Genomic DNA, 23,869 nt, shown 5'->3' on the forward strand with positions numbered 1-23,869 from the left:
TTGAAAAGTGGAGGGAGAGTGGGAAGGTCTGTATCTTGTGATGTGAGTGCCAGCTCAGCTGCAGTATAATAGAACACCAGGTAGACTTCTAAGGCTTTTGACCCTAGTGCCTAAATCCCCGACAGCATCTCTGGACCCACTTGGGGCCTGGGGGATCTCACCTTCCTGAAGGAAAGGACACAGGCCTGGCTGGCTTTGCCAACTACAGATTGTGGAGCCCCATGGCCTAAAGCAAACAAAGACAGTAGCCAGGAAGTGGTTACAGCAGGCCTTGGGTGAGATCCAGTGGTGTGCTGGCTTCAGGTCTGACCCAGCACAGACATACTGGTGGTGGCCACAGGGGTGCTTGTGTCACTCCACCCTTAGATTCATGTGGCTCAGAACACAGACAGACTCCATTTATTTGGGATAAAGTAAGGGAAGAGAACAACAGTCTCTGCCTGGTAATCCAGAGAATATTCCATATTTTGTCTAAGACCATCAAGGCGGTACGTCTATGAGTCTAGAAGAAGCACAGCATTACTGGGCTTGGGGTTACCCCTAAAGTAGATACAACTTAGATCACAACACCCAAGTCCCTTGAAATATCTATAAAGCCATCCCGAGAAGGATGGGTACAAACAAGCCCAGACAGTGAAGACTACAATAAATAAACAATTCTTGAATGACCAAACAGTGAATAACATTGTACAGGAAAACATGACCTCACCAAATAAACTAAATAAGGCACCAGGGACCAATCCTGGAGAAACAGAGATATATGACCTTTCAGATAGAATTCAAAATAGCTGTGTTGAGGAAACTCAAAGAAATTCAAGATAACACAGAGAAGGAACTCAGAACTACATCAGAAAAAAATTAACAGTGATATTGACATATTTACAAAGAATCAAGCAGAAATTCTGGGGCTGAAAAATGCGATTGGCATACTGAAGAATGCATTAGAGTCCTTTAATCACAGAATTAATGAAGCAGAACAAAGAATTAGTGAGCCTGAAGACAGGCTATTTGAAAATACACAGCCAGAGGAGACAAAACAAAAAAGAATAAAAAACAACAAAGCATACTTACAGGATCCAGAAAATAGCCTCAAAGGGCAATTCTAAGAGTTATTGGTCTTAAAGAGGAGATGGAGAAAGAGATAAGAGTTAGAAAGTTTATTTAAAGAGATAATAACAGAGAACATCCCAAACCTAGAGAAAGTTATTAATATAAAAGTACAAGAAGGTTAGAGAATACCGAATCAATTTAACCCCCAAAATAACACCTCAAAGCATTTAATAATCAAATTCCCCAAAATCAAATATAATGAAAGGATCCTAAAAGCTGCAAGAGAAAAGAAACCAATATATCTGACAGCAGACTTTTCACTTGAAACTTACAGGCCAGTAGAGAGTAACATAACATAATTAAAGTGCTCTCAAGGAAGAGTTCTTTTACCCAAGAATAATATATCCAGTGAAAATATCTTTAAAAGATGAAGAAGAAATAAAGACTTTCCCAGACAAACAAAGTTGAGAAATTTCCTCAACACCAGACCTGTTCTATAAGAAATGCTAGCCCGGGCATGGCAGCTCACATCTGTAATCCCAGCACTTTGGGAGGCCGAAGCAGGCAGATCACCTGAGGTCAGGAGTTCGAGACCAGTCTGACCAACATGGAGAAACCCCGTCTCTACTAAAAATACAAAAATTAGCCATGTGAGTTTGTGCATGCCTGTAATCCCAGCTACTCAGGAGGCTGAGGCAGGAGAATCACTTGAACCTCAGTGGCAGACGTTGCGGTGAGCCAAGATCACGCCACTGCACTGCAGCCTGGGCAACAAGAGCAAAACTCTGTCTCAAAGGGAGTTCTTTAATCTGAAAGAACAGGACATTAATGAGCAATAAATAATCACTTTAAGGTAGTAATACAAAACTCATTGGCAATAGTAAGTACCTAGGAAAACACAATATTATAACACTATAACTGTGGTGTGTAAACTACTCTTACGCCAAGTAGCAGGTCTAAAAATAAATAAATAAAAAAAAATAGCTACATCAACTTTTCAAGACATAGACAGCACAATAAGGTATAAACAGAAAAAAATATTAAAATGCAGCAGAAACAAAGTTAAGGTGCAGTTTTTATTGGTTTTCTTTTAGCTTGTTTAGGCAAAGAGTGTTAAGTTGTTATTAGGTTAAAATAATGGGTTATAAAATAGTATTTGAAAGCCTCATGGTATATTACTTCAGGCTTACATTGCTATAAAGAATTACCCAAAACTGGGTAGTTTATAAATTAAAGAGGTTTAATTGTCTCACAGTTCCACAGACTGTACAGGAGGCAAGGCTGTGGAGGCCTCAAGAAACTTACAATCATGGTGGAAGGTGAAGAGGAAGCAATCACGTCTTCACATGGTGATGGGAGAGACACAGAGTGAAGAGGGAAGTGCCACACACTTTTAAATCATCAGATAACATGAGAAGTTACTCACTATCATGAGAACAGCATGATTTAATCATCTCCCATCAGGTCCCTCTCTCCACGTTGGGAATTACAATTCAACATGAGATTTGGGTGGGGACACAGAGCCAAAACATATCATTCTGCCCCTTGACCCTCCAAAATCTCAAGGCCTTCTCACATTTCAAAACACAATCCTGCTTTCCCTATAGTCCCCCAAAGTCTTAAATCATTCCAGCATTAACTCAAAACTCCAAGTCCAAAGTCTCACCTGAGACAAGGCAAGTTTCTCACACTGGTGAGCTTGTAAAATGAAAAACAAGTTATTTACTTACAAGAGAAAATGGGGGTACAGGCATTGGGTAAATGCTCCCATTTTAAATGGAAAAAATTGGCCAAAACCAAGGGGCTACAGTTCCCATGCAAGTCCGAAACCCAGCAGAGCAGTCATTAAATCTTAAATCCTCAAAATAATCTCCTCTGACCCCATGTCTCTCACCCAGAGCATGCTGATGCAAGGCGTGGCCTCCCAAGGCCTTCAGCACCTGTGCCCCTGTGGCTGTTCAGGATACAGCCCCTGCAGTTGCTTTCACAGGCTGGCTTTGAGTGCTTGCAGCTTTTCCAGGTGCGTGGTGCAAGCTATCGGTGGATCTGCCATTCTGGAGTATGGATGATGGTGGCTCTCTTCTCACAGATCCACTAGGCAGTGCCCCAGTGGGAACTCTGTGTGGGGGCTCCAACCCTACATTTCCTCACTCCACTGCCTTAGTAGAAGTTCTCCATGAGAGCACCACCCCTGCAGCAGACTTCTGCCTGGACATCCAGGCATTTCCATACATCCTCTGCAATCTAGGTAGAGGCTCCCAAACCTAAACTCTTGCCTTCTGTACACCCACAGGCCCAATACCATATGGAAGCTGCTATGGCTTGGGACCTGCACCCTCTGAAGGAATAGTCCGAGCTGTACCTTGGCTCCTTTTAGCAATGGCTGGAGCTGGAGTGGCTGGAACGCAGGTTGCCATGTCTCAAGGATGCATAGATCAACGGGGCCCTGGGCCTGGCTCACAAAACCACTTCTCCCTCCTTGGCCTCCAGGCCTGTAGTGGGAGGGGCTGCAGTGAAGGTCTGAAATACCTGGGAGACATTTTCCCCATTGTGGTGGCTATTAACATTTGGCTCCTCTTTATTTATTCAAATTTATGCAGCTGGCTCTAATTTATCCCCAGAAAAATGGGTTTTTATTGCCTACCACATGGTCAGGCTGCAAATTTCCCAAACTCATATGTTCTGCTTCCCTTTTAAATATAAATTTCAGTTTCAGATATAAGCTCTTTGTTCATGCATATGAGTGTACACTGTTATAAGAAGAAAATAAATAATAAAGATCAGAGCAGAAATAAATAAAATTGAAACAAAGAAAACAATACAAATGATCAATAAAACAAAAAGGTTTTTTGAAAAGTTAAACTTCCCCAAAATTAACAAACCTTTAGCCAGACTAAGAAAAAATGAGAGACGATCCAAATAAATAAAATTTGAAACGAAAAAGGAAACATTACAACTGATACTGAAGAAATTTAAAGGATAATGGCTATCACGAGCAAGTATATGCCAATAAATTAGAAAATCTAGAACTAATGGAGAAGTTCCTAGATGCATACACCCTACCAAGATTGAACCAGGAAGAAATCCAAAATATAAACAGACAAATAACAAGTAACAAGATCAAAGCCACAATGAAAAGCCTTCCCATAAAGAAAAGCCTGGGATACGATGGATTCACTGCTGAATTCCACCAACCAATTAAATAATTAATACCAATCCTACTCAAACTATTCCAAAATATGGAAGAGGAAGGAATACTTCCACACTCATTCTATGAGGTCAGTATTACCATGATACTAAAACCAAAGACTCATCAAAAAAAGAAAACTACAGGCCAGTATCTCTGATAAATGTTGATGCAAAAATCCTCAACAAAATACTAGCAAGCTGAATTCAAAAAAACATTAGAAAGATAATTCATCATGAGCAAGTGGGCTGTATCCCTGGGACACAAGAATGGTTCAACATATGAAAATCAATCAATGGGATACATTCTATCAACAGAATGAAGGATAAAAACCATATGATCATTTCAATTAATGCTGAAAAAGCATGTGACAAAATTCAACACCCCTTCATAATAAAATCCCTTAAAATGGGTATAGAAGGAACATATCTCAAAATAGTAAAAGCCAGATATGACAGACCCACAACTAGTATCACACTGAGGAAAAACTGAAAGCCTTTACTCTAAGATCTAAAACACTAGAAGGATGTTCACTGTCACCACTATTATTCAACACAGTATTGGAAGTCCTAGCTAGAGTATTAAGAAAAGGAAATAAAGTCATCCAAATTGGAATGGAAAAATTCAGATTATTCTTATTTTCAGAAGATACGATCTTATATTTGGAAAAACCTAGAGACTTTACCAAAACAATTATTAGAACTGAGGAACAAATTCAGTAAATTTGCAGGATACAAAATTAGCATACAAAAATCAGTAGCATTTCTATAAGCCAATAGTGATCAAAAATTAAAAAGAAAAAAGAAATTTAAAAGTAATCTCATTTACAATAGCCACATGTAAAATTAAATACCTAAAAATTAATTGAACCAAATAAATAAAAGATATCTACAATGAAAACTATAAAACACGGATGAAAGAAGTTGAAGAGGGTGCCAAAAAATTGAAAAGTATTCTAAGTTCATGGACTGAAAGAATAAATATTGTTAAAATGTCCATACCGTCCAAAGCACTCTATAGATTTAATGCAATTCCAATGAAAATATCAATGACATTCTTCACAGAAATAGAAAAAGCAATCTTAATTTGTATGGAACCATAAAATAACCAGAATAGACAAATTATTCTAAGTGAAAACTACTACAGAAAACTTTGGGGAAACTACTACAAAAAAACATTGGGGAAATTCTCCAGGACATTGATCTAGGTAAAAATTTCTTGAGCAATATCCCACAAGCACAGGCAACCTAAGCAAAAATGGACAAATAGGATCACATTAAGTTAAAAAGCTTCTGCATAGCAAATAAAACAATCCACAAAGTGAAGAGACAACCCACAGAATGGAAGAAAATATTTGCAAACTACCCATCTGACAAAGGATTAATAACTAGAATATATAAGGAGCTCTACATCTCCACAGGGAAAAAAACCAATAATCTAATCAATAATGGGCAAAAGAGGTACATAGACATTTCTCAAATGAAGAAAAACAATGACAAACAGGCATCTGTAAAAGTTCTCCACATCCTTGATCATCAGAGAAACTCAAATCAAAGCTATCATGAGATCTCATTTCACTCCAGTTAAAATGGCTGATATCCAAAAGACAGGCAATGCTGCCAAGGTGGGAATGTAAGTAAGTACAACTACTTTGGAGAATGGTTTAGAGGTTCCTCAATAAACTAAAATTAGAGCTTCCCTATGATCCAGCTATCCCACTGCTGTTATATACCCAAAAGAAAGGAAATCAGTATATTAAAGACGTATCTGCATTCCCATGTTTGCTGCAGCATGGTTCACAATAGCTATGATTTGGAAGCAACCTAAGCATTCATCAACAGACAAATAGATAAAGAAAATGTGCTATATATACACAATGGAGTACTGTTCAGCCATAAAATGAATGAGATCCTATCATTTGCGACAGTATGGATGAAATTAAAGGTCATTATATTAAGTGACATATGCCAGGCACAGAAAAAGAAACATTGCATGTTCTCACTTATTTGTGGGATCTAAAAATAAAAACAATTGTACTCATGGACAAAGAGAATAGGATGTTTACCTGAGGCTGGGAAGGGTAGTGGGAACCTGGGGGAGAGGTGAGCATGGTTATTGGGTATAAAAAATAATAGAAAGAATGAATAAGACCTACTATTTGATAGTGCAATAGAGTGACTATAGTCAATAATAACTTAATCACACGTTTTAAGATATCTAAAGGAATGTAATTGGATTGTTTATAACACAAAGGATAACTGCTTGAGGAGATGGATACCCCATTCTTCATGATGTGATTATTTCACATTGCATGCCTGTATCAAAACATCTCAGGTACCCCATAAATATATAAACCTACTGTGTACCCACAAAAATAAAAAATATATATTTATTAAAGTTAGTCAGTTATTGTGCTACAACAATTGTGCTCCTCATAACACACATGTGATTAATTGTATTGGCATCAAAAAAATAGATTAACCATGTTCACAGAATAAGACTGTAATTACTCTGTTAGTTAACTTTTGCTGTATACCAACTACAAAATATCAGATGCTTACAACTACAGCATTTGTTATAATTCTCACTGGTCAGTAGGTTGTCAGAGACCCTCTTCATCTAGGCTGCTTTGACTTGCTGGCTTTGCTTCACTTCTCTGGGAACCAGGGACTGGCTCCAGGCTCTGAATTTGGCTCAGGTTTGCACCATGTACCTCCTTCTGGAAACCAGATTCAAGGGGAATTACCTACTAGGTTAGCACTACCCCAGTACAAGAAATCAAACCCTGCAGCAAAATCACACGGAAGCTCTTGCTTTTATCACATCCACTAACATCCTATTGACCAAAACAAGTCATGAGGACCACAATGGCCAGAGAAAATTATGTGTCTAAAGTGAGAGTGAATGTAAATACAATCCGTCCACTTTGTCCCTCCTGATGTGGATGTGAATGTATACTGCTGCTACTAGGAAGTAAAGAATTGAGACCAATAATTCCAAATGCCACTTGTAAGATTCCATTTACATAAAACATTATAAGTGTTCACTAAACAGATAATTATAGCTAAGTTTGGGAGATGTAATTTAAGATTATTCTTATTTGTTCTATTTTTTCTGAAATATGCAAAAATTTAAAAAATTAAATTAAATTTTATTTTAAACTGACAATAATTATGCATAGTCATAGTGATGTTTTGGTGCACACCATGTATAGTGATCAGATCAGGGTGATTAGCATATTTATAATCTCAAACATTTCTCATTTCTTTGTGTTGAGAACATTCAATATACATATATATTCAAAAATATACTAACATTTTGAAAACTAAATGAAGAATTAAAAAAATTATATTCCCTCTTTTTTTCCTGGCCTGATCAGAGTTAAATAACCTATCTCTTGGTGTAAAGAATCTAAATGAGAGACTTACTTGCATTTTCCTCATGTATCTAATTCCTAAGGATTGGTCAGAATTCTTACTTCTTAAGGAGGTACAATACAAATGGAAGATCTCCTATCTAGTTGAGAAGAATGCTTCTGTCTTATTTTTCCTTTGCTATGTAGATGATTAACTCTTCTAGCTTTATCCAGTATTAAGGTATAGTTATAGTGACAGGACTAACAACAATAAGATAACAACAGGCACACACTTGGATAGTTGTGACAAGATCTGGACTCTGGCCCTTCCTATGCCATTGATATGTAATGTACCAGTGGGTGGATCATGTTCATTCTTTGGGGCTTGTAAGCTTGCATCAATATACACAGGCATACTTCCAGGGACAGGAAGCTACATGCACGTATATGCACTTATGTGTACGTGAATGATCATTTCATGCTTGGTGAGCTGAGTTCTCACAGAAACTTTAGTATCAGAAGCCTTGTACCACCAAACACGGAGGGACATCCTACTCACTGAGCACCACCCACCTTCCTGGGCTGCAACCTGTTGAGTATTCTCTTTCTAATCTCCTTCATCTTGACACTATAGAGAATAGGGTTTATCAATGGAGGAAGCAGGAAATGGACATAGGATAGAAGAGTATGGGTATGCTGAGTGATTGGCAGCTCAGGATGGTTAATCAGTGCCAGGAGGATCATAGGGATATAGAAGAGGAGCACTGCAGAGAGGTGGGCAGCACAGGTTTGACCAGCCTTCCAGCGATCCTCTCTGGACTCCACACCTTGCAACACCTTGCCAATCAGGCCATAGGAGAAGAAAATAAGCAGGGGGTCCAAACCCATGGCTGAAAGAACCACAAATAGGCTGTAGGCTGCACCCCAAGCTTCTGGGCAGGCCAAACGAGCCACATCTGGATGCAAGCAAAAAGAATGGGTTAGGACCTGTGGGTGGCAGTAGGGCATGTAGGCCAGCAGGAATGGCAGGGGCAGATGGAGACCCAGGCATCGAAAAGAAATGGCCAGGCTGATTTTGCTAATTACACCATTGGTGAGGAGCGCCGGGTAGTGGAGAGGTCGGCAGATGGCCAGTGCCCGATCAATGGACATGGCGAGCAAGACAGAGGACTCCATGACAGAAAAGACATGGATAAAAACCATCTGTAGAAGGCAGGCTGAGGCAGGGACAGTGTGAGCACCAGCAAGGGCGATGCCCAGCAGTGTGGGCATCAGGGCAGTAACCAATCCAATATCAGACACACTAAGCAAGAAGAGGAAGAAGTGCATTGGGCGGTGCAGGGCGGGCTCCAGGGCAATGATCCAGAGGATGGTGCCATTTCCCAGTGCAGAGAGAAGGTAGACAGCAATAAGGGGCAATGTCCACCAGGAGGGTGCACCTGATAGGCCTGGCATGCCCACCAGCAAGAAGGTGGGGGCCATTGAAGTGCTGCTATTGGGGGCTATCTGAGTTGGTAATGTTGACATAGTTCAGGATTCCACGTTGAACTCTGGAACCTGAAAAATGATTAGAAAGGTTTACTTAATCGCGTGCCAAATTTGCATGAAACTTTCCAAAATAGCCTGCATCTTCCCTTCCCTGACTCATGCACACACATACACGTACACATATACACATTTCCTCCCTATGCACGCACCCATCCTAATAGTATATGCAGCATTCATTCCTTGCCTTTGAGGTTTTTCTATAGCTGTCCTCATAGCTCTGTGGTTCTGTTTCTTTTCCTAGATTGTTTTCACATGTTTTTTTACCTTGCCTCTCCCTGTAGTGTTATCCTATTTTTTCCCTCCCTTTATGACAAACACTTTAGGAAACAGTCCATTTATCCATATTTTTTTTCTCTTCCCAACCCCAGACAGTCTGACTTCTAGAGTGCCTTAAGATACTTACATTTTGGTGCACTTTAACTGTTCTTATTAAGTCCCCAATTACTCCTTTATTTCTAAATTAAGGGGCACTCATTTTTTCTAAGCTTGATTTATTTCTTAATGAGCTTTGGCTACTATGGATCTATTTTTTACTTTTTTAAAAATTCTCCCTTTCAGAATTTAGCCTTTTACTTAACTTTGCTGTGTCCCTATGATTTATACATGGGTATTTAAAATTTTTATTTTATTGAAATGTAATAATTGCACATATTTAAAGGGGTGCATGTGGTATTTTGTTACATGCATAGAATGTGAAATGATAAAGTCAGGGTATTTAGGACATCCATTGCCTTGAGTAATTATAATTTTTATATGTTGGAACATTTCAAGTTCTGTCTACTAGCTATTTTGAAATATACAATACATTGTTGTTAACTATAGTCACCCTACTTGGCTACTGAACATTATAACTTATTTCTTCTATCTAAGTGTATGTTTATATTTTTGAGATATTTTTCCTTGGCCCTCTTTATTTTCCTAAGTGGTCTTATCTACTCTCATGACATCAACTCGAGTCTACAAACAGATGAATTACTAATATATATTCCCAGATCCTTCTAGGTTCATCTTACCTTGGATGTCCCAGGCAATTTAAATTCAAATAATCCAAAGCAGATCTTAACAGACACATCTTAATGCCTCTTTCAGAGTCATCAGTTAGGAAACAGTGAAGAGGAATTTATGTCAATAGCAAAACCAATAAGACACTCGTTTGTTCCCTAAGTCAGTTGTTGGTGCCACCATTAATCAATTTCCCAAAATAAAAACCTGAGAATTAGCTTCTCCTCACATGTAATATCCAAATATTATTTATAATTTTAACAAGAAGGACTGGACACACACCATAGTCATATTTTCTTCCCTGCCCAAATGCCCAGAAAGATTGGAACTGAAATTCTGGACAAAAAGACCATGAAAATTGGGATCTAAAGAAAAGTAAAATAAAAAAACTTGCTAGGTTTTGTTTTCAGGATAATGATATAGATACAAGTTAACCCTAAACATTTATTACAAAAATTCCAAATACATATGTTATAAAATATTATGTTAAAATTTTACATAAAATATAACTTTCAAGCTAAAAAAGGAAGATAAATGCAACAAAAACCTTAATCCCACAGACTTTTAAAAAGCAATAAATAGAAACAGACATTCATTTCCAGTGTGATGGAGTGAGGAGGCTAACACATCCTCTCCCCTACAAAGCATGTATAAAGCTGGCAAGCTGTCAATAAGATCCATTTTGACACCCTGGAAATCCATTAGAGATATAAGCTTGTTTATTGAAACGACTGAACTTTGGAAAATAACAGCCAGTTGCCTAGCATTTTGGCAAGGCTGCTTCATTCCACTGCCTCCAGCTCTATCAACAGTGGTCAGATAAGGAAGCCCCACAGCTTTGTTCCTGTACTCGTGAGGCAGCTTCCGTGATTTGGAGCTCTGTCAGTTAGCACGGCAATTTTGGTGGCAAGGAAATAGGGAGGGCCAACAACTCCACTACCCTGAGGTTCTGGTCCTCTTTGGGGTAATGTGTCCACCAGCAGACTAGGTGAGGATTTAACACAGAGTTCTGGCTGAAAAATAAATCCAGATGGTAACTGGAATCTATAGGAAGAAATGAAGAGTACTGGACATACTCAATACATGGGTAAATGTGAAGGACTCTATACACGTTTTAGTTAATTTTCCCTAAATTTCCTTAACAGGCTTGAATTGGATGAAAAAATAATTACAATACTCTATTGTCGAGTAAATTATATATATTATATATGTGTGTGTCTGTATACGTATGTATATATATTATAATAATAGCACAACAAGGGGGAGGAATTAAACATTTATTAAAACAAAACTTTTGAATTTTACTGGAATTAAGTTAATATTATTCTGAAGTAAATTATATAGTAATGTGCATATTGTAATTTATAGAACAATCACTAATAAAACGGTAAAAAAATCAAAAGATGAATTGAAATCATTCACCAAAAACATTTAAACAAATGAATGCAATGAAAAAGCAGTGGAACAAAAAAAGACACAAGACTAACAGAAAACAAATAGCAAAATGACAGGTGAAATTTCAACCATATCAATAATCACAAAGTGAATGGACTAAGCATGCATCATAAAAGGCACATTGTTATGTAGAATAGAAAAGCAAGTTATAACTATATTCTGTATACAAAAGACATACCGTAGATTCAAAGAAGTAAATAGTTGAAAGTAAGAAGGTAGAAAATTATATACCCCACAAAAATACGTGAGAGATGGCGTGGCTATATTAATATCATATAACAATCATAAATGCATATATAAAGAAGACTAGATCCCTAAAATACATGAACCAAAACTGACAAAATTAAAGAGTGAGATAAGCAATTTACCAATAATAGTTGAAGATTTTAATATCCCAAACTCAATAATTGATAAAACAATTGAAAAAATACACAAGGAAATAGAAATCTTTTGAAAAACACCATGAATCAGAAATGACATTTATATAATACTCTCCATAATAGCAGACTGCATATTCTTTTCAAGCACATATAGAATTTTCTGTGTGAAGAACTGTAGGCTGGGAGGCAAAATAAGCTTTAATAATTTTTAAAATATTCATATCATACGGAGCATATTCATTTCTCAAATCAATAACCTAAGCTTCCTTAAGTATTTACAAAACAAAGAACGATCAATAGCCAAACTAAACAAGTGTTGGTGAGAATGTGGAGAAAAGGGAATCCTTGTACGTTGTTGGTAGGAGTATAAATTTGTACACCCATTGTGAAGAATAGTATAAAAGTTCTTCAAAAAATTGAAAATAAAACCACCATATTATTCAGCATTCCCACTTCTGGATATGTATTCAATGGAAAGAAAACCATGATCTCAAAGAGATATCTTCACTCCCGTGTCCGTTGAAGCATTATTCATAATAGCCAAGATATGGAAACAACTTAAGTGTTCATTGATGTACGAAGAGGTTAAAAAGTGTGATAGATATATAATATTCAGCCTTAAAAAAGAAAAACAACCTGTCATTTGCAACAGCATGGATAAATATGGAGGACATTATGCCAAGTGAAATAAGTCAGACACAGTAAGAAAAATGCTGCACGACCTCACTTTTGTGTGAATTCTAACAAAGTCAAACTCACAGAAACAGAAGAGAAGGGTGATTATCAGGGTTTGAGGGGATGTGGGGGAAATAGGGAAATGTGAGTCAAAGGATACAAACTTACAGTTATAAGATGTGTCAGTATTAGAGGCTTAATGTACAGCATGATGATTATAGGTAATAATAATATATTGTATACTTGAAATTTGCCAAAGGGCACCTCTTAGGTATCCTCCAAACACACACACCCATACAAACATGCACACACACACATACAATGGTAACTATGTGAGGTAATAAATATGTTAATTGGCTTGACTGTGGTCAACATTTCACAAGGTATACATATATCAAAACATCATATTGTACACCTTGAATATAGACAATTTTAAATTGTCAATTATACTTTAATAAAGCTGAAAATAAAGTAATAAAATTAAAAAAACAAAATAAGTACAGGTGACATAATTAAAGATTAAAAAATTGAAAACCCTTAGCAAGCCTTAAAGAGAAAACAAAAGATGCAAATTACCAAAATCAGGAATGCAATGTGGGATAACACTATTAGACAATTAGTTGAAATTTTTAAAATCCTAGAAAAATAAAAATTATAAAACTGACTTAAGAAGAAATAGCAATTCTAAACAGACCTATAACAAATAAAGTCAATTACTAATTAAAACTCTTCCCACTAAAAAATGCCAAGGTCCAGATGATTTCATGGGTGAATTAGATCACATATTAAAAGAAGAAATAATAACTAATGCTTCTCATAATGCTTTAAAAATAGAGAAGGATTTTATAAAATCCTACTCAATCTAGAAGTAGAGTGTAATCTTGATTCTAAAGCCAAATCATAACAAAAAACATAGCACTGACAAATTTTCCTGAAGTAAATAGACATATAAATTCTTAATATTAGCAATTAAATTTGGCTGCATAAAAAAAAATTCTGCACTGTGATTTTGTGGAATTTATGCGTAAGTGCAGAGTTGGTTTTGTATTTCAACATCAACTAATACACATTAGAAAAAAGGACAAAAATTGCATGGTCATCTCAATAGGCACAGAAAATCATGTGTCAAATCATGTACTCACTCATGATAAAAACTCTAAATAAGGAGGGTTCCAAGATGGCTGAATAGGAACAGCTCCAGTCTATAGCTCCCAGCATGAGTGACACAGAAGACGGGTGATTTCTACATTTCCAACTGAGGCACCAGGCTCATCTCACTGGGGCTTGTTGGACAGTGGGTGCAGGCCATGGAGTGTGAGCTGAAACAGGGCGGGGCATTGCCTCACCTGGGAAGTGCAAGGGGTCAGGGAATTCCCTTTCCTAGCCAAGGGAAGCTGTGACAGATGGTACCTGGAAAATCGGGACACTCCCACCCTAATACTGCGCTTTTCCAACAGTCTTAGCAAACGGCACAACAGGACATTGTATCCCACGCCTGGCTCGGAGGGTCCCACGCCCACGGAACCTTGCTCATTGCTAGCACAGTGGTCCAAGACCAGACTGCAAGGCAGCAGCAAGGCCAGGGGAGGGGCGTCTGACATTGCTGAGGCTTGAGTAGGTAAACAAAGCAGCCTGGAAGTTCAAACTGGGTGGAACCCACCTCAGCTCAAGGAGGCCTGCCTGCCTCTGTAGATTCCACCTCTGGGGGCAGGTCATAGCTGAACAAAAGGCAGCAGAAACTTCTGCAGACTTAAATGTCCCTGTTTGACAGCTTTGAAGAGAGTAGTGGTTATCCCAGCACGGAGTTTGAGATCTGAGAATGGACAGACTGCCTCCTCAAGTGGGTCCCTGACCCTCGAGTAGCCTAACTGGGAGACATCCCCCAGTAGGAGCCAACTGACACCTCTTACAGCTGGTTGCCCCTCTGAGACGAAGCTTCCAGAGGAAGGATCAAGCAGCAACATTCGCTGTTCTGCAATATTTGCTGTTCTGTAGCCTCCGCTGGTGATACCCAAGCAAACAGGGTCTGGAGTGCACCTCCAGCAAACTCCAACAGAACTACAGCTAAGGGTCCTGACTGTTAGAAGGAAAACTAACAAACATAAAGGACATCCACACCAAAACCCCATATCTAGGTCACCATCATGAAAGACCAAAGGTAGATAAAACCATAAAGATGGGGAGAAAACAGAGCAGAAAAGCTGAAAATTCCAAAAATCAGAGCGCCTCTTCTAACCCAAAGGAACACAGCTCCTCACCAGCAGTACAACAAAGCTGGACAGAGAAGGACTTTGACGAGTTGACAGAAGTAGGCCTCAGAAGATCAGTAATAACAAACTTCTCTGAGCTAAAGGAGGATGTTTGAACCCATTGCAAAGAAGCTGAAAACCTTGAAAAAAGATTAGATGAATGGCTAACTAGAATAAACAGCATAAAGAAGACCTTAAATGACCTGAAATGAGCTGGAAACCATGGCACGAGAACTACGTGATGCATGCACAAGCTTCAGTAGCCGATTCGATCAAGTGGAAGAAAGGGTATCAGTGATTGAAGATCAAATCAATGAAGTGAAGCAAGAAGAGAAGGTTAGAGAAAAAAGAGTAAAAAGAAAAGAACAAAGCCTCCAAGAAATATGGGACTATGTGAAAAGACCAAATCTACGTCTGATTGGTGTACCTGAAAGTGACAGGGAGAATGGAACGAAGTTAGAAAACACTCTTCAGGGTATTATCCAGGAGAACTTCCCCAACCTAGCAAGGCAGATCAACATTCAAATTCAGGAAATATAGAGAACGCCACAAGGATACTCCTCGAGAAGAGCAACTCCAAGACACATAACTGTCAGATTCACCAAAGTTGAAATGAAGGGAAAAATGTTAAGGGCAGCCAGAGAGAAAGGTCGGGTTACCCACAAAGGGAAGCCCACCACATTAACAGTGGATCTCTTGGCAGAAACTCTACGAGCCAGAAGAGAATGGGGGCCAATATTCAACATTCTTAAAGAAAATAATTTTCAACCCCAAATTTCATATCCAGCCAAACTAAGCTTCATAAGTGAAGGAGAAATAAAATCCTTTACAGACAAGCAAATGCTGAGAGATTTTGTCACCACCAGGCCTGCCCTAAAAGAGCTCACGAAGGAAACACTAAACATGGAAAGGACAACCAGTAGCAGCCACTGAAAAAACATGCCAAATTGTAAAGACCATCGATGCTAGGAAGAAACTGCATCAACTAACGAGGAAAATAACCAGCTAATATCATAATGACAGGATCAAATTCACACATAACAATATTAACCTTAAATGTAGATGGGCTAAATGCTCCAATTAAAAGACACAGACTGGCAAATTGGATAAACAGTCAAGACCCATCAGTGTGCTGTATTCAGGAGACCCATCTCACTTGCAGAGACACACATAGGCTGAAAATAAAGGGATGGAGGAAGATTTACCAAGCAAATGGAAAACCAAAAAAAGCAGGGATTGCAATCCTAGTCTCTGATAAAACAGACTTTTAACCAACGAAGATCAAAAGAGACAAAGAAGGCCATTACATAATGGTAAAGGGATCAATTCAACAAGAAGAGCTAACTATACTAAATATATATGCACCCAATACAGGAGCACCCAGATTCATAAAGCAAGTCCTGAGTGACCTACAAAGAGACTTAGACTCCCACACAATAATAATGGGAGAGTTTAACACCCCACTGTCAACATTAGACAGATCAATGAGACAGAAGGTTAACAAGGATATCCAGGACTTGAACTCAGCTCTGCACCAAGCAGACCTAATAGACATCTACAGAACTCTCCACCCCAAATCAACAGAATACACATTCTTCTCAGCACCACGTCGCACTTACTCCAAAATTGACCACATACTTGGAAGTAAAGCACTCCTCAGCAAATGTAAAAGAACAGAAACTATAACAAACTGTCCCTCAGACCACAGTTCAATCAAATTAGAACTCAGGATTAAGAAACTCACTCAAAACCGCACAACTACATGGAAACTGAACAGCCTGCTCCTGAATGACTACTGGGTACATAACAAAATGAAGGCAGAAATAAAGATGTTCTTTGAAACCAGTGAGAACAAAGACACAACATACCAGAATCTCTGGGACACATTTAAAGCAGTGTGTAGAGGGAAATTTATAGCACTAAATGCCCACAAGAGAAAGCAGGAAAGATCTAAAATCGACACCCTAACATCACAATTAAAAGAACTAGAGAAGCAAGAGCAAACACATTCAAAAGCTAGCAGAAGACAAGAAATAACTAAGATCAGAGCAGAATTGAAGGAGATAGAGACACAAAAAACCCTTCAAAAAAATCAATGAAACCAGGAGCTGGTTTGTTAAAAAGATTAACAAAATTGATAGACTGCTAGCAACACTAATAAAGAAGAAAAGAGAGAAGAATCAAATAGACACAATAAAAATGATAAAGGGGATATCACCACCAATCCCACAGAGATACAAACTACCATCAGAGAATACTATAAACACCTCTGTGCAAATAAACTAGAAAATCTAGAAGAAATGGATCAATTCCTGGACACATACACTCTCCCAAAACTAAACCAGGAAGAAGTTGAATCCCTGAATAGACCAATAACAGGCTCTGAAATTGAGGCAATAATTAATAGCCTACCAACCAAAAAAAGTCCAGGACCAGATGGATTCACAGCCGAATTCTACCAGAGATACAAGGAGGAGCTGGTACCTTTCCTTCTGAAACTATTCCAATCAACAGAAAAAGAGGGAATCCTCCCTAACTCATTTTATGAGGCCAGCATCATCCTGATACCAAGGCCAGGCAGAGACACAACAAAAAAACAGAATTTCAGACCAATATCCCTGATGAACATCGATGAAAAAATACTCAATAAAATACTGGCAAACCGAATCCAGCAGCACATCAAAAAGCTTATCCCCCACGATCAAGTTGGCTTCATCCCTGGGATGCAAGGCTGGTTCAACATATGCAAATCAATAAACGTAATCCATCATATAAACAGAACCAAAGACAAAAACCACATGATTATCTCAATAGATGCAGAAAAGGCCTTCGACAAAATTCAACAGCCCTTCATGCGCAAAACTCTCAATAAACTAGGTGTTGATGGGACGTATCTCAAAATAATAAGAGCTATTTATGACAGACCCAGAGCCAATATCATACTGAATGGGCAAAAACTGGAAGCATTCCCTTTGAAAACTGGCACAAGACAGGGTTGCCCTCTCACACCACTCCTATTCAACATAGTATTGGAAGTTCTGGCCAGGGCAATCAAGCAGGAGAAAGAAATAAAAGGTATTCAATTAGGAAAAGAGGAAATCAAATTGTCCCTGTTTGCAGATGACATGATTGTATATTTAGAAAACCCCATCCTCTCAGCCCAAAATCTCCTTAAGCTGATAAGCAGCTTCAGCAAAGTCTCAGGATACAAAATCAATGTGCAAAAATCACAAGCATTCCTATACACCAATAACAGACAAACAGAGAGCCAAATCATGAGTGAATTCCCATTCACAACTGCTTCAAAGAGAATAAAATACCTAGGAATCCAACTTACAAGGGATGTGAAGGACCTCTTCAAGGAGAACTACAAACCACTGCTCAACAAAATAAAAGAGGACACAAACAAATGGAAGAACATTCCATGCTCATGGATGGGAAGAATTAATATCATAAAAATGGCCATACTACCCAAAGTAATTTATAGATTCAGTGCCATCTCCATCAAGCTACCAATGGCTTTCTTCACAAAATTGGAAAAAACTACTTTAAAGTTCATATGGAACCAAAAAAGAGCCCGCATTGCCAAGATAATCCTAAGCCAAAAAACAAAGCTGGAGGCATCACGCTACCTGACTTCAAGCTATACTACAAGGCTACAGTAACCAAAACAGCATGGTACTGGTACCAAAACAGAGATCTAGACCAACGGAACAGAACAGAGTCCTCAGAATTAATACCACACATCTATAACCATCTGATCTTTGACAAACCTGACAAAAACAAGAAATGGGGAAAAGATTCCCTATTTAATAAATGGTGCTGGGAAAACTGGCTAGCCATAGGTAGAAAGCTGAAACTGGATCCCCTCCTTACACCTTATGCAAAAATTAATTCAAGATGGATTAAAGACTTAAATATTATAACTAAAACCATAAAAACCCTAGAATAAAACCTAGGCAATTCCATTCAGGACATAGGCGTGGGCAAAGACTTCATAACTAAAACACCAAAAGCAATGGCAACAAAAGCCAAAATGGACAAATGGGATCTAATTAAACTAAAGAGCTTCTGCACAGCAAAATGATAACCAAGGGTGAAATATAACTAAATGTTTTATGAATAAACATACATAAGTGTTATCTGGATAAATGTGATAATTTGTTCTCACTGATGCTCATCTCCCGTGTCAGAGAAAAGTGTGAAGCTACTTAATAAATTAGATTTTGTGATACCATATTTCAAAATACACACATTCCAAAATATAGTATATACAGAACAATAATGACCTGTTATGTATCTTCACCCACAAGCCTTACCCACTCCTGCATTTTCCCAGATGTGCAAAATTTGACGCACCATAACTGTGGAAAATTAAATAATTAATTCTTCCAGTGGATACTTACTCTGCTTCTTACACATGATTCCATTCTACTAGACCCTATTTTTTTTGCCTCTGGAACACTTGAAAGATCATTCTTCAAATCTGCTTGGTCTTCACACTGTAGACAATGGAGTTTAGCACAGGCAGGAGCAGTAGGTATATATCAGCCATGACCATGTGCACTACTGGTGATAAATGCTCCCCAAATCTGTGGATCATGGAGGCACCCATAAAAGGAACATAGAAGAGGAGCACGGCAGACATGTGAGAGAGGCATGTGCTGAGGGTTTTCAGCCTTTCACCTCTGGAGACAATGCCCAGCACAGTCTTCAGGGTGAGTACATAAGACAGTAGAGTGAGGAGAACATCGAGCCCCAGTGTGAAGATGACGACGATGAGGCCGTAGAGGCTGTTGACGCGGGTGCTGGCACAAGCTAGCCGCATCATGTTTTGGTGAAGACAGTATGAATGAGACAAGACATTGGAATGGCAGAAGGGTAAGGCACTTTATAAGGAAGGGCACAGGGAATACCACACCGACTGCCCGGGTGAGGATAGCTATTCCAATCTTTTGAATAACATCGTGATTGAGGATGGAAACATAATGTAATGGGTTTCGGATGGCCACAAATCTGTCAAAGGCCATGGACACTAGGACTCCTGATTCTACTATTCCAAATACATGGATGAAGAACATCTGCATGATGCATGCATCAAAAGCAATCTCAGGGGCATTAAACCAGTAGATGCTGAGCATGGAGGGCAAGGTGGACATGGAGAGACTAACGTCAGTGAGAGCCAAGATAGAAAGGAAGTAATACATGGGCTCATGGAGACTTGGCTCCACCTTGATGACAGCTAGGATGGTACCAATTCCCAGGAGTGTGAGTGTGTAGAGAAATCCCAGAGGAAAGGCCAACCATGGGTTCTTGTCTGGCGTTCCTGGGATACCTGTTAGAATGAAGTTACGGTGGCTGGCATGTGATGCATTCAAGTTCGTCATGTTGTTCTCACCATCGGGTGGGGCTGGACTCCTCCACTTGGCTCACAGCTCCTAAATTGAATATATATTCTCATATGGACAGAACAATGGCTTTATGAATGCATAGTAGAATAGCAGAGGAAAGAATAAAGTTAAAGAACATTTAGATGATATTTGTAACACTTTGCCTTTTTCCTTCCTACACAGTCACATGTGATTACCTCCCTTCTCTTGGAATAAATTTCTTTATTTGAAAAATGGGAACAAGAGTAAACATCCAGTGTTTAGACAGTAAAAAATTTTGATATCTCCTTTGATATCTCCTCATATAGTTTTCAAGTTTTAGCAGAAAAGAAGTAGATATAACCAAGATCTTAATAACATAGAGCATATTGCTAAATAATTTTTTAAAACCCCATTAAAAACCTCACGATACCATCACCACACACCCACAACTACATAGAATCCCACTGTCATCACAACCTACATCCACATAAATCCATGTGTATAAGGGTATTTTATATATATATATCATATATACTTCCATATATATCATATATACTTCCATATGTATATACATGTACATATAGATACACACAGTTTCCAAGTATATACATATAGAAGTATATATGTATTTAGAAGTATATACATATAGATACATATACATATAGATACATACAGTTTCCAAGTATATACATATAGAAGTATATATCTATACAGAAGTTTATACATATAGATTCATATACACGCAGATACATACAGTTTCCAAGTATATACATATATACTTCTATAAATAGAAGTATATATAATATATATTACATATATGTGTATATACAATAGGATAGGTACTCTATATATACATACACATAAATATATTAGGTTGGTGCAAAAGTAATTGCAGTTTTTGCCTTTTTTAAATCTAATATGTTCATATGTGTGTGTGTATATATGTGTGTATATATATGTATATATATATAGAGAGAGGGAATGTATCCTGGATATCTGTTGTAAGGATAATTGTAATGAATTACATATGCAAATGACACATTATTGGATGAAATTATTCAGATTAATATTTAATCTTCAGAAATTTCAACAGTTTATAATTTTCCATAGTCTTATTTTAAGGTAGGTAGAAGAAAATAAAGGTTATTGGCTCATAAACAACCACACATAAAGTATAAGATAATACTTAGCCCAGTTCCTTCAGGCTCCCTAACTGATCTTTCTGTACCCATGAGTGCCACTTTCTAATACATTCTTCATTTGGCAGTTAGAATAGACTTTTTTAAAACAAATATAAATCTCATTTATTCATCTCAAGCAAAACTCCTTTAAGGGTTCCCAATGTACTTAGAAGAAAGCTCTAAATCCTTATCTTAGCCTTCAACGTAAAGCAAGATTCAACCCCTACCTACCTCTCTAGCACCAACTCACACCATTTACTCTCCCCTTCAGTCTCTTTAATCCAGCCAAATTTGCCGTCTTTAAGTTCCTGGGTCCCAGTGAGATACTTCCTGATGTAGAATTTCTACGTGCATTATTTCCAGATCTTTATGTTTTTCTTCACCCCTAGTGAAGCTCTTCTTTACCTAAGCAAAGCCTAGCTATCCTTCCCAATTATGCCGATTCCAAATATCCATAGTAGCTTAAGGTTTCCACATATGCTGTTTTCACATTTTTGGGCTCTTCTTTCTTTCCAGTGAGTATAGCTAAACATTGCATACGTATTTGTTTAATGTCCATCTCTCCTACTAGAAGTTAAAACTTCCTGATGTAAAGGACTATTTTATGGTTCATCACCTCATTGAGCATATGCAAGGCATTTATTAATTATTCCCTATTAGTGCAATGAAGACATAAAACAATGAATGGGTGAATATGGATGATTGAATGTCAATCTTCTTTCAGGAGAAGTCTTAGAATCCCTCAAACTCTGTTCTGATCTTCTGCAGATGAATTAAAAATCTTCAACAAAGAGAAAAATTTATTTTTCTAAGAGGCCAGAGACAAAAGCTTAAATTGGGAGTCTGTGAGAGGTCCTATGGTGTCTTTGTTCTCACCTAGGTACTTGTGAGAAAAGAGAAAAACATCTCAAGAGCTGGTCTGGGAGCTCTGAGGTTGGGGTGAGATCAGGCATGCAAGAACAAGTAGTTTCCCTACCTTTTCTGCCTCCTGTTTCTCTGCTATAGTATAAGGATTTTCTGTTAGAAAAACATGACTTCTAATAAGTTATTTTACAGATTTGAGTATCTTAGACACAGAAGAATTTTTGAAAGGTAGTGTAGTCCACTCACACTTGTTGTGTTGTATCTTTCTAACAAAATTTGGGCCCCTCCCTCCCAGAAATCACAATGGTCAGATCTAAACAAAGCACTTTGTGATGCCTGCCTAACCTTCTGCCTGCATTCTGAGGAGGGGTTTTGTTTTTCTTTAAATGTCAAGTGAGAGCCTTCACTTGTTTGGGCCTGCTGTTCTGTATCCCCAGCAATTCTTGTGGCTTTCAGGTGGGAATGACCAGCTGGTTCATCCCTACTAGGGGTTTTTCTTGGGACCTACTTGAAAAATCTTTAACATTCCTTAAGTTCTGAGAACCTGCTAAAGCCCTGTTCTTCCATGCAAATAGTTGATTCTTGTTTACCCCTGCTGTTTTACTGTTTTTCACTCTGATTTTCATTACCTGAATCAGTGTTCTACTGTCATCTTCTCTTTAATTTTTCATTCTTATCTCCATTCTTCATCTTCCTTCTTTTAATCTTCTTTAATTTTCAGACCCTTCCTTTCTCTATCTCCCAATGAAATTCTTATGCATTCTTCCATTCCATCTTTATTTTATGCCTAGTCTTGCACTACCTCCTCCCCATAGTATATGTCTTCTTCTTTTACTCCTAATAACAAAACCTGCATTTTACTTTCTCTTTCCATCTTTGCTTTCTACCACCACATGACACTCTATACACTATTCTCATCTGTCCTTATCACATTTCTCTGTAGAATTTCATGAGGATTTAATAAAAAAAAATGCCCTAAGTTATCTTACACATAGCTTGCTATACAGAGGACATGGAAAAAATCTTTTAAGATATTTATTACCTTCATCAACCTGGTGCTATGGTTCAGAATTAATTTGGCTTCTTTCCTTTCCTGAGACTAGCATGTAGAGCCTTTATAAAGACTGCTCAAACCACTGGTGTTGTCTGGTGTCATCATGATTCTCCAAGGATTTCACAACACCTCTGAAAGAACTCCCATGAATGGTGTTATGTAGTGCCACTTGAGCTATCCCTTCCTAATTTCCCTAAGGATTCTAAAAATTTCCTTTATCTGTCAGATTGTCTTCTATTATGTCCAACACTTATGCAAAACTTTTCTTCATTTTAATTTTATTTGCATAGTCTTAGTCAGGTGTGAACTCACATACGTGCACACAAATGCATGTGTATGCACGCACAAACACACACTGATTTGAATCATGTTTAATCACTAAGTAAGACTTACAATTCTAGCCCAATTTCAGTTCAGTTCAGTGACTCCAAAGCCAGTCTCAGTCTCAATGATGACAGTGTTGCAATTTGACATGAAACAGAGCTGGAGTCTACTGT

The 23,869-nt window shown here is 38.0% G+C and overlaps 2 protein-coding genes across 6 annotated transcripts in view; one reads left to right on the forward strand and one right to left on the reverse strand.

The window, feature by feature from the left end:
* Positions 1–23,869, forward strand: part of MMP26 (matrix metallopeptidase 26) — a 286,289-nt gene that overhangs the window by 134,934 nt on the left and 127,486 nt on the right. The gene's annotated exons all lie outside the window — the stretch shown is intronic.
* The window catches only part of LOC100611224 (olfactory receptor 51S1), a 55,422-nt gene continuing 38,002 nt past the window's right edge, over positions 6,450–23,869 (reverse strand). The window contains exons 6-7 of one of the 4 annotated variants that reach the window (XM_063783553.1): positions 20,237–20,339; positions 6,450–9,149 (exon numbers count right to left, since the gene is read on the reverse strand). In XM_063783553.1, the coding sequence (XP_063639623.1) occupies positions 8,148–9,119 (972 nt within the window). In that variant the 5' untranslated portion in view covers positions 9,120–9,149; positions 20,237–20,339 and the 3' untranslated portion in view covers positions 6,450–8,147. The remainder of the gene's footprint in view (positions 9,150–20,236; positions 20,340–23,869) is intronic. The other 3 variants (XM_063783555.1, XM_009459780.4, XM_063783554.1) reach the window with 3 other exon arrangements.

The sequence above is a fragment of the Pan troglodytes genome, chromosome 9 (assembly GCF_028858775.2).
Source record: "Pan troglodytes isolate AG18354 chromosome 9, NHGRI_mPanTro3-v2.0_pri, whole genome shotgun sequence".
Classification (NCBI taxonomy): Eukaryota; Metazoa; Chordata; class Mammalia; order Primates; family Hominidae; genus Pan; species Pan troglodytes.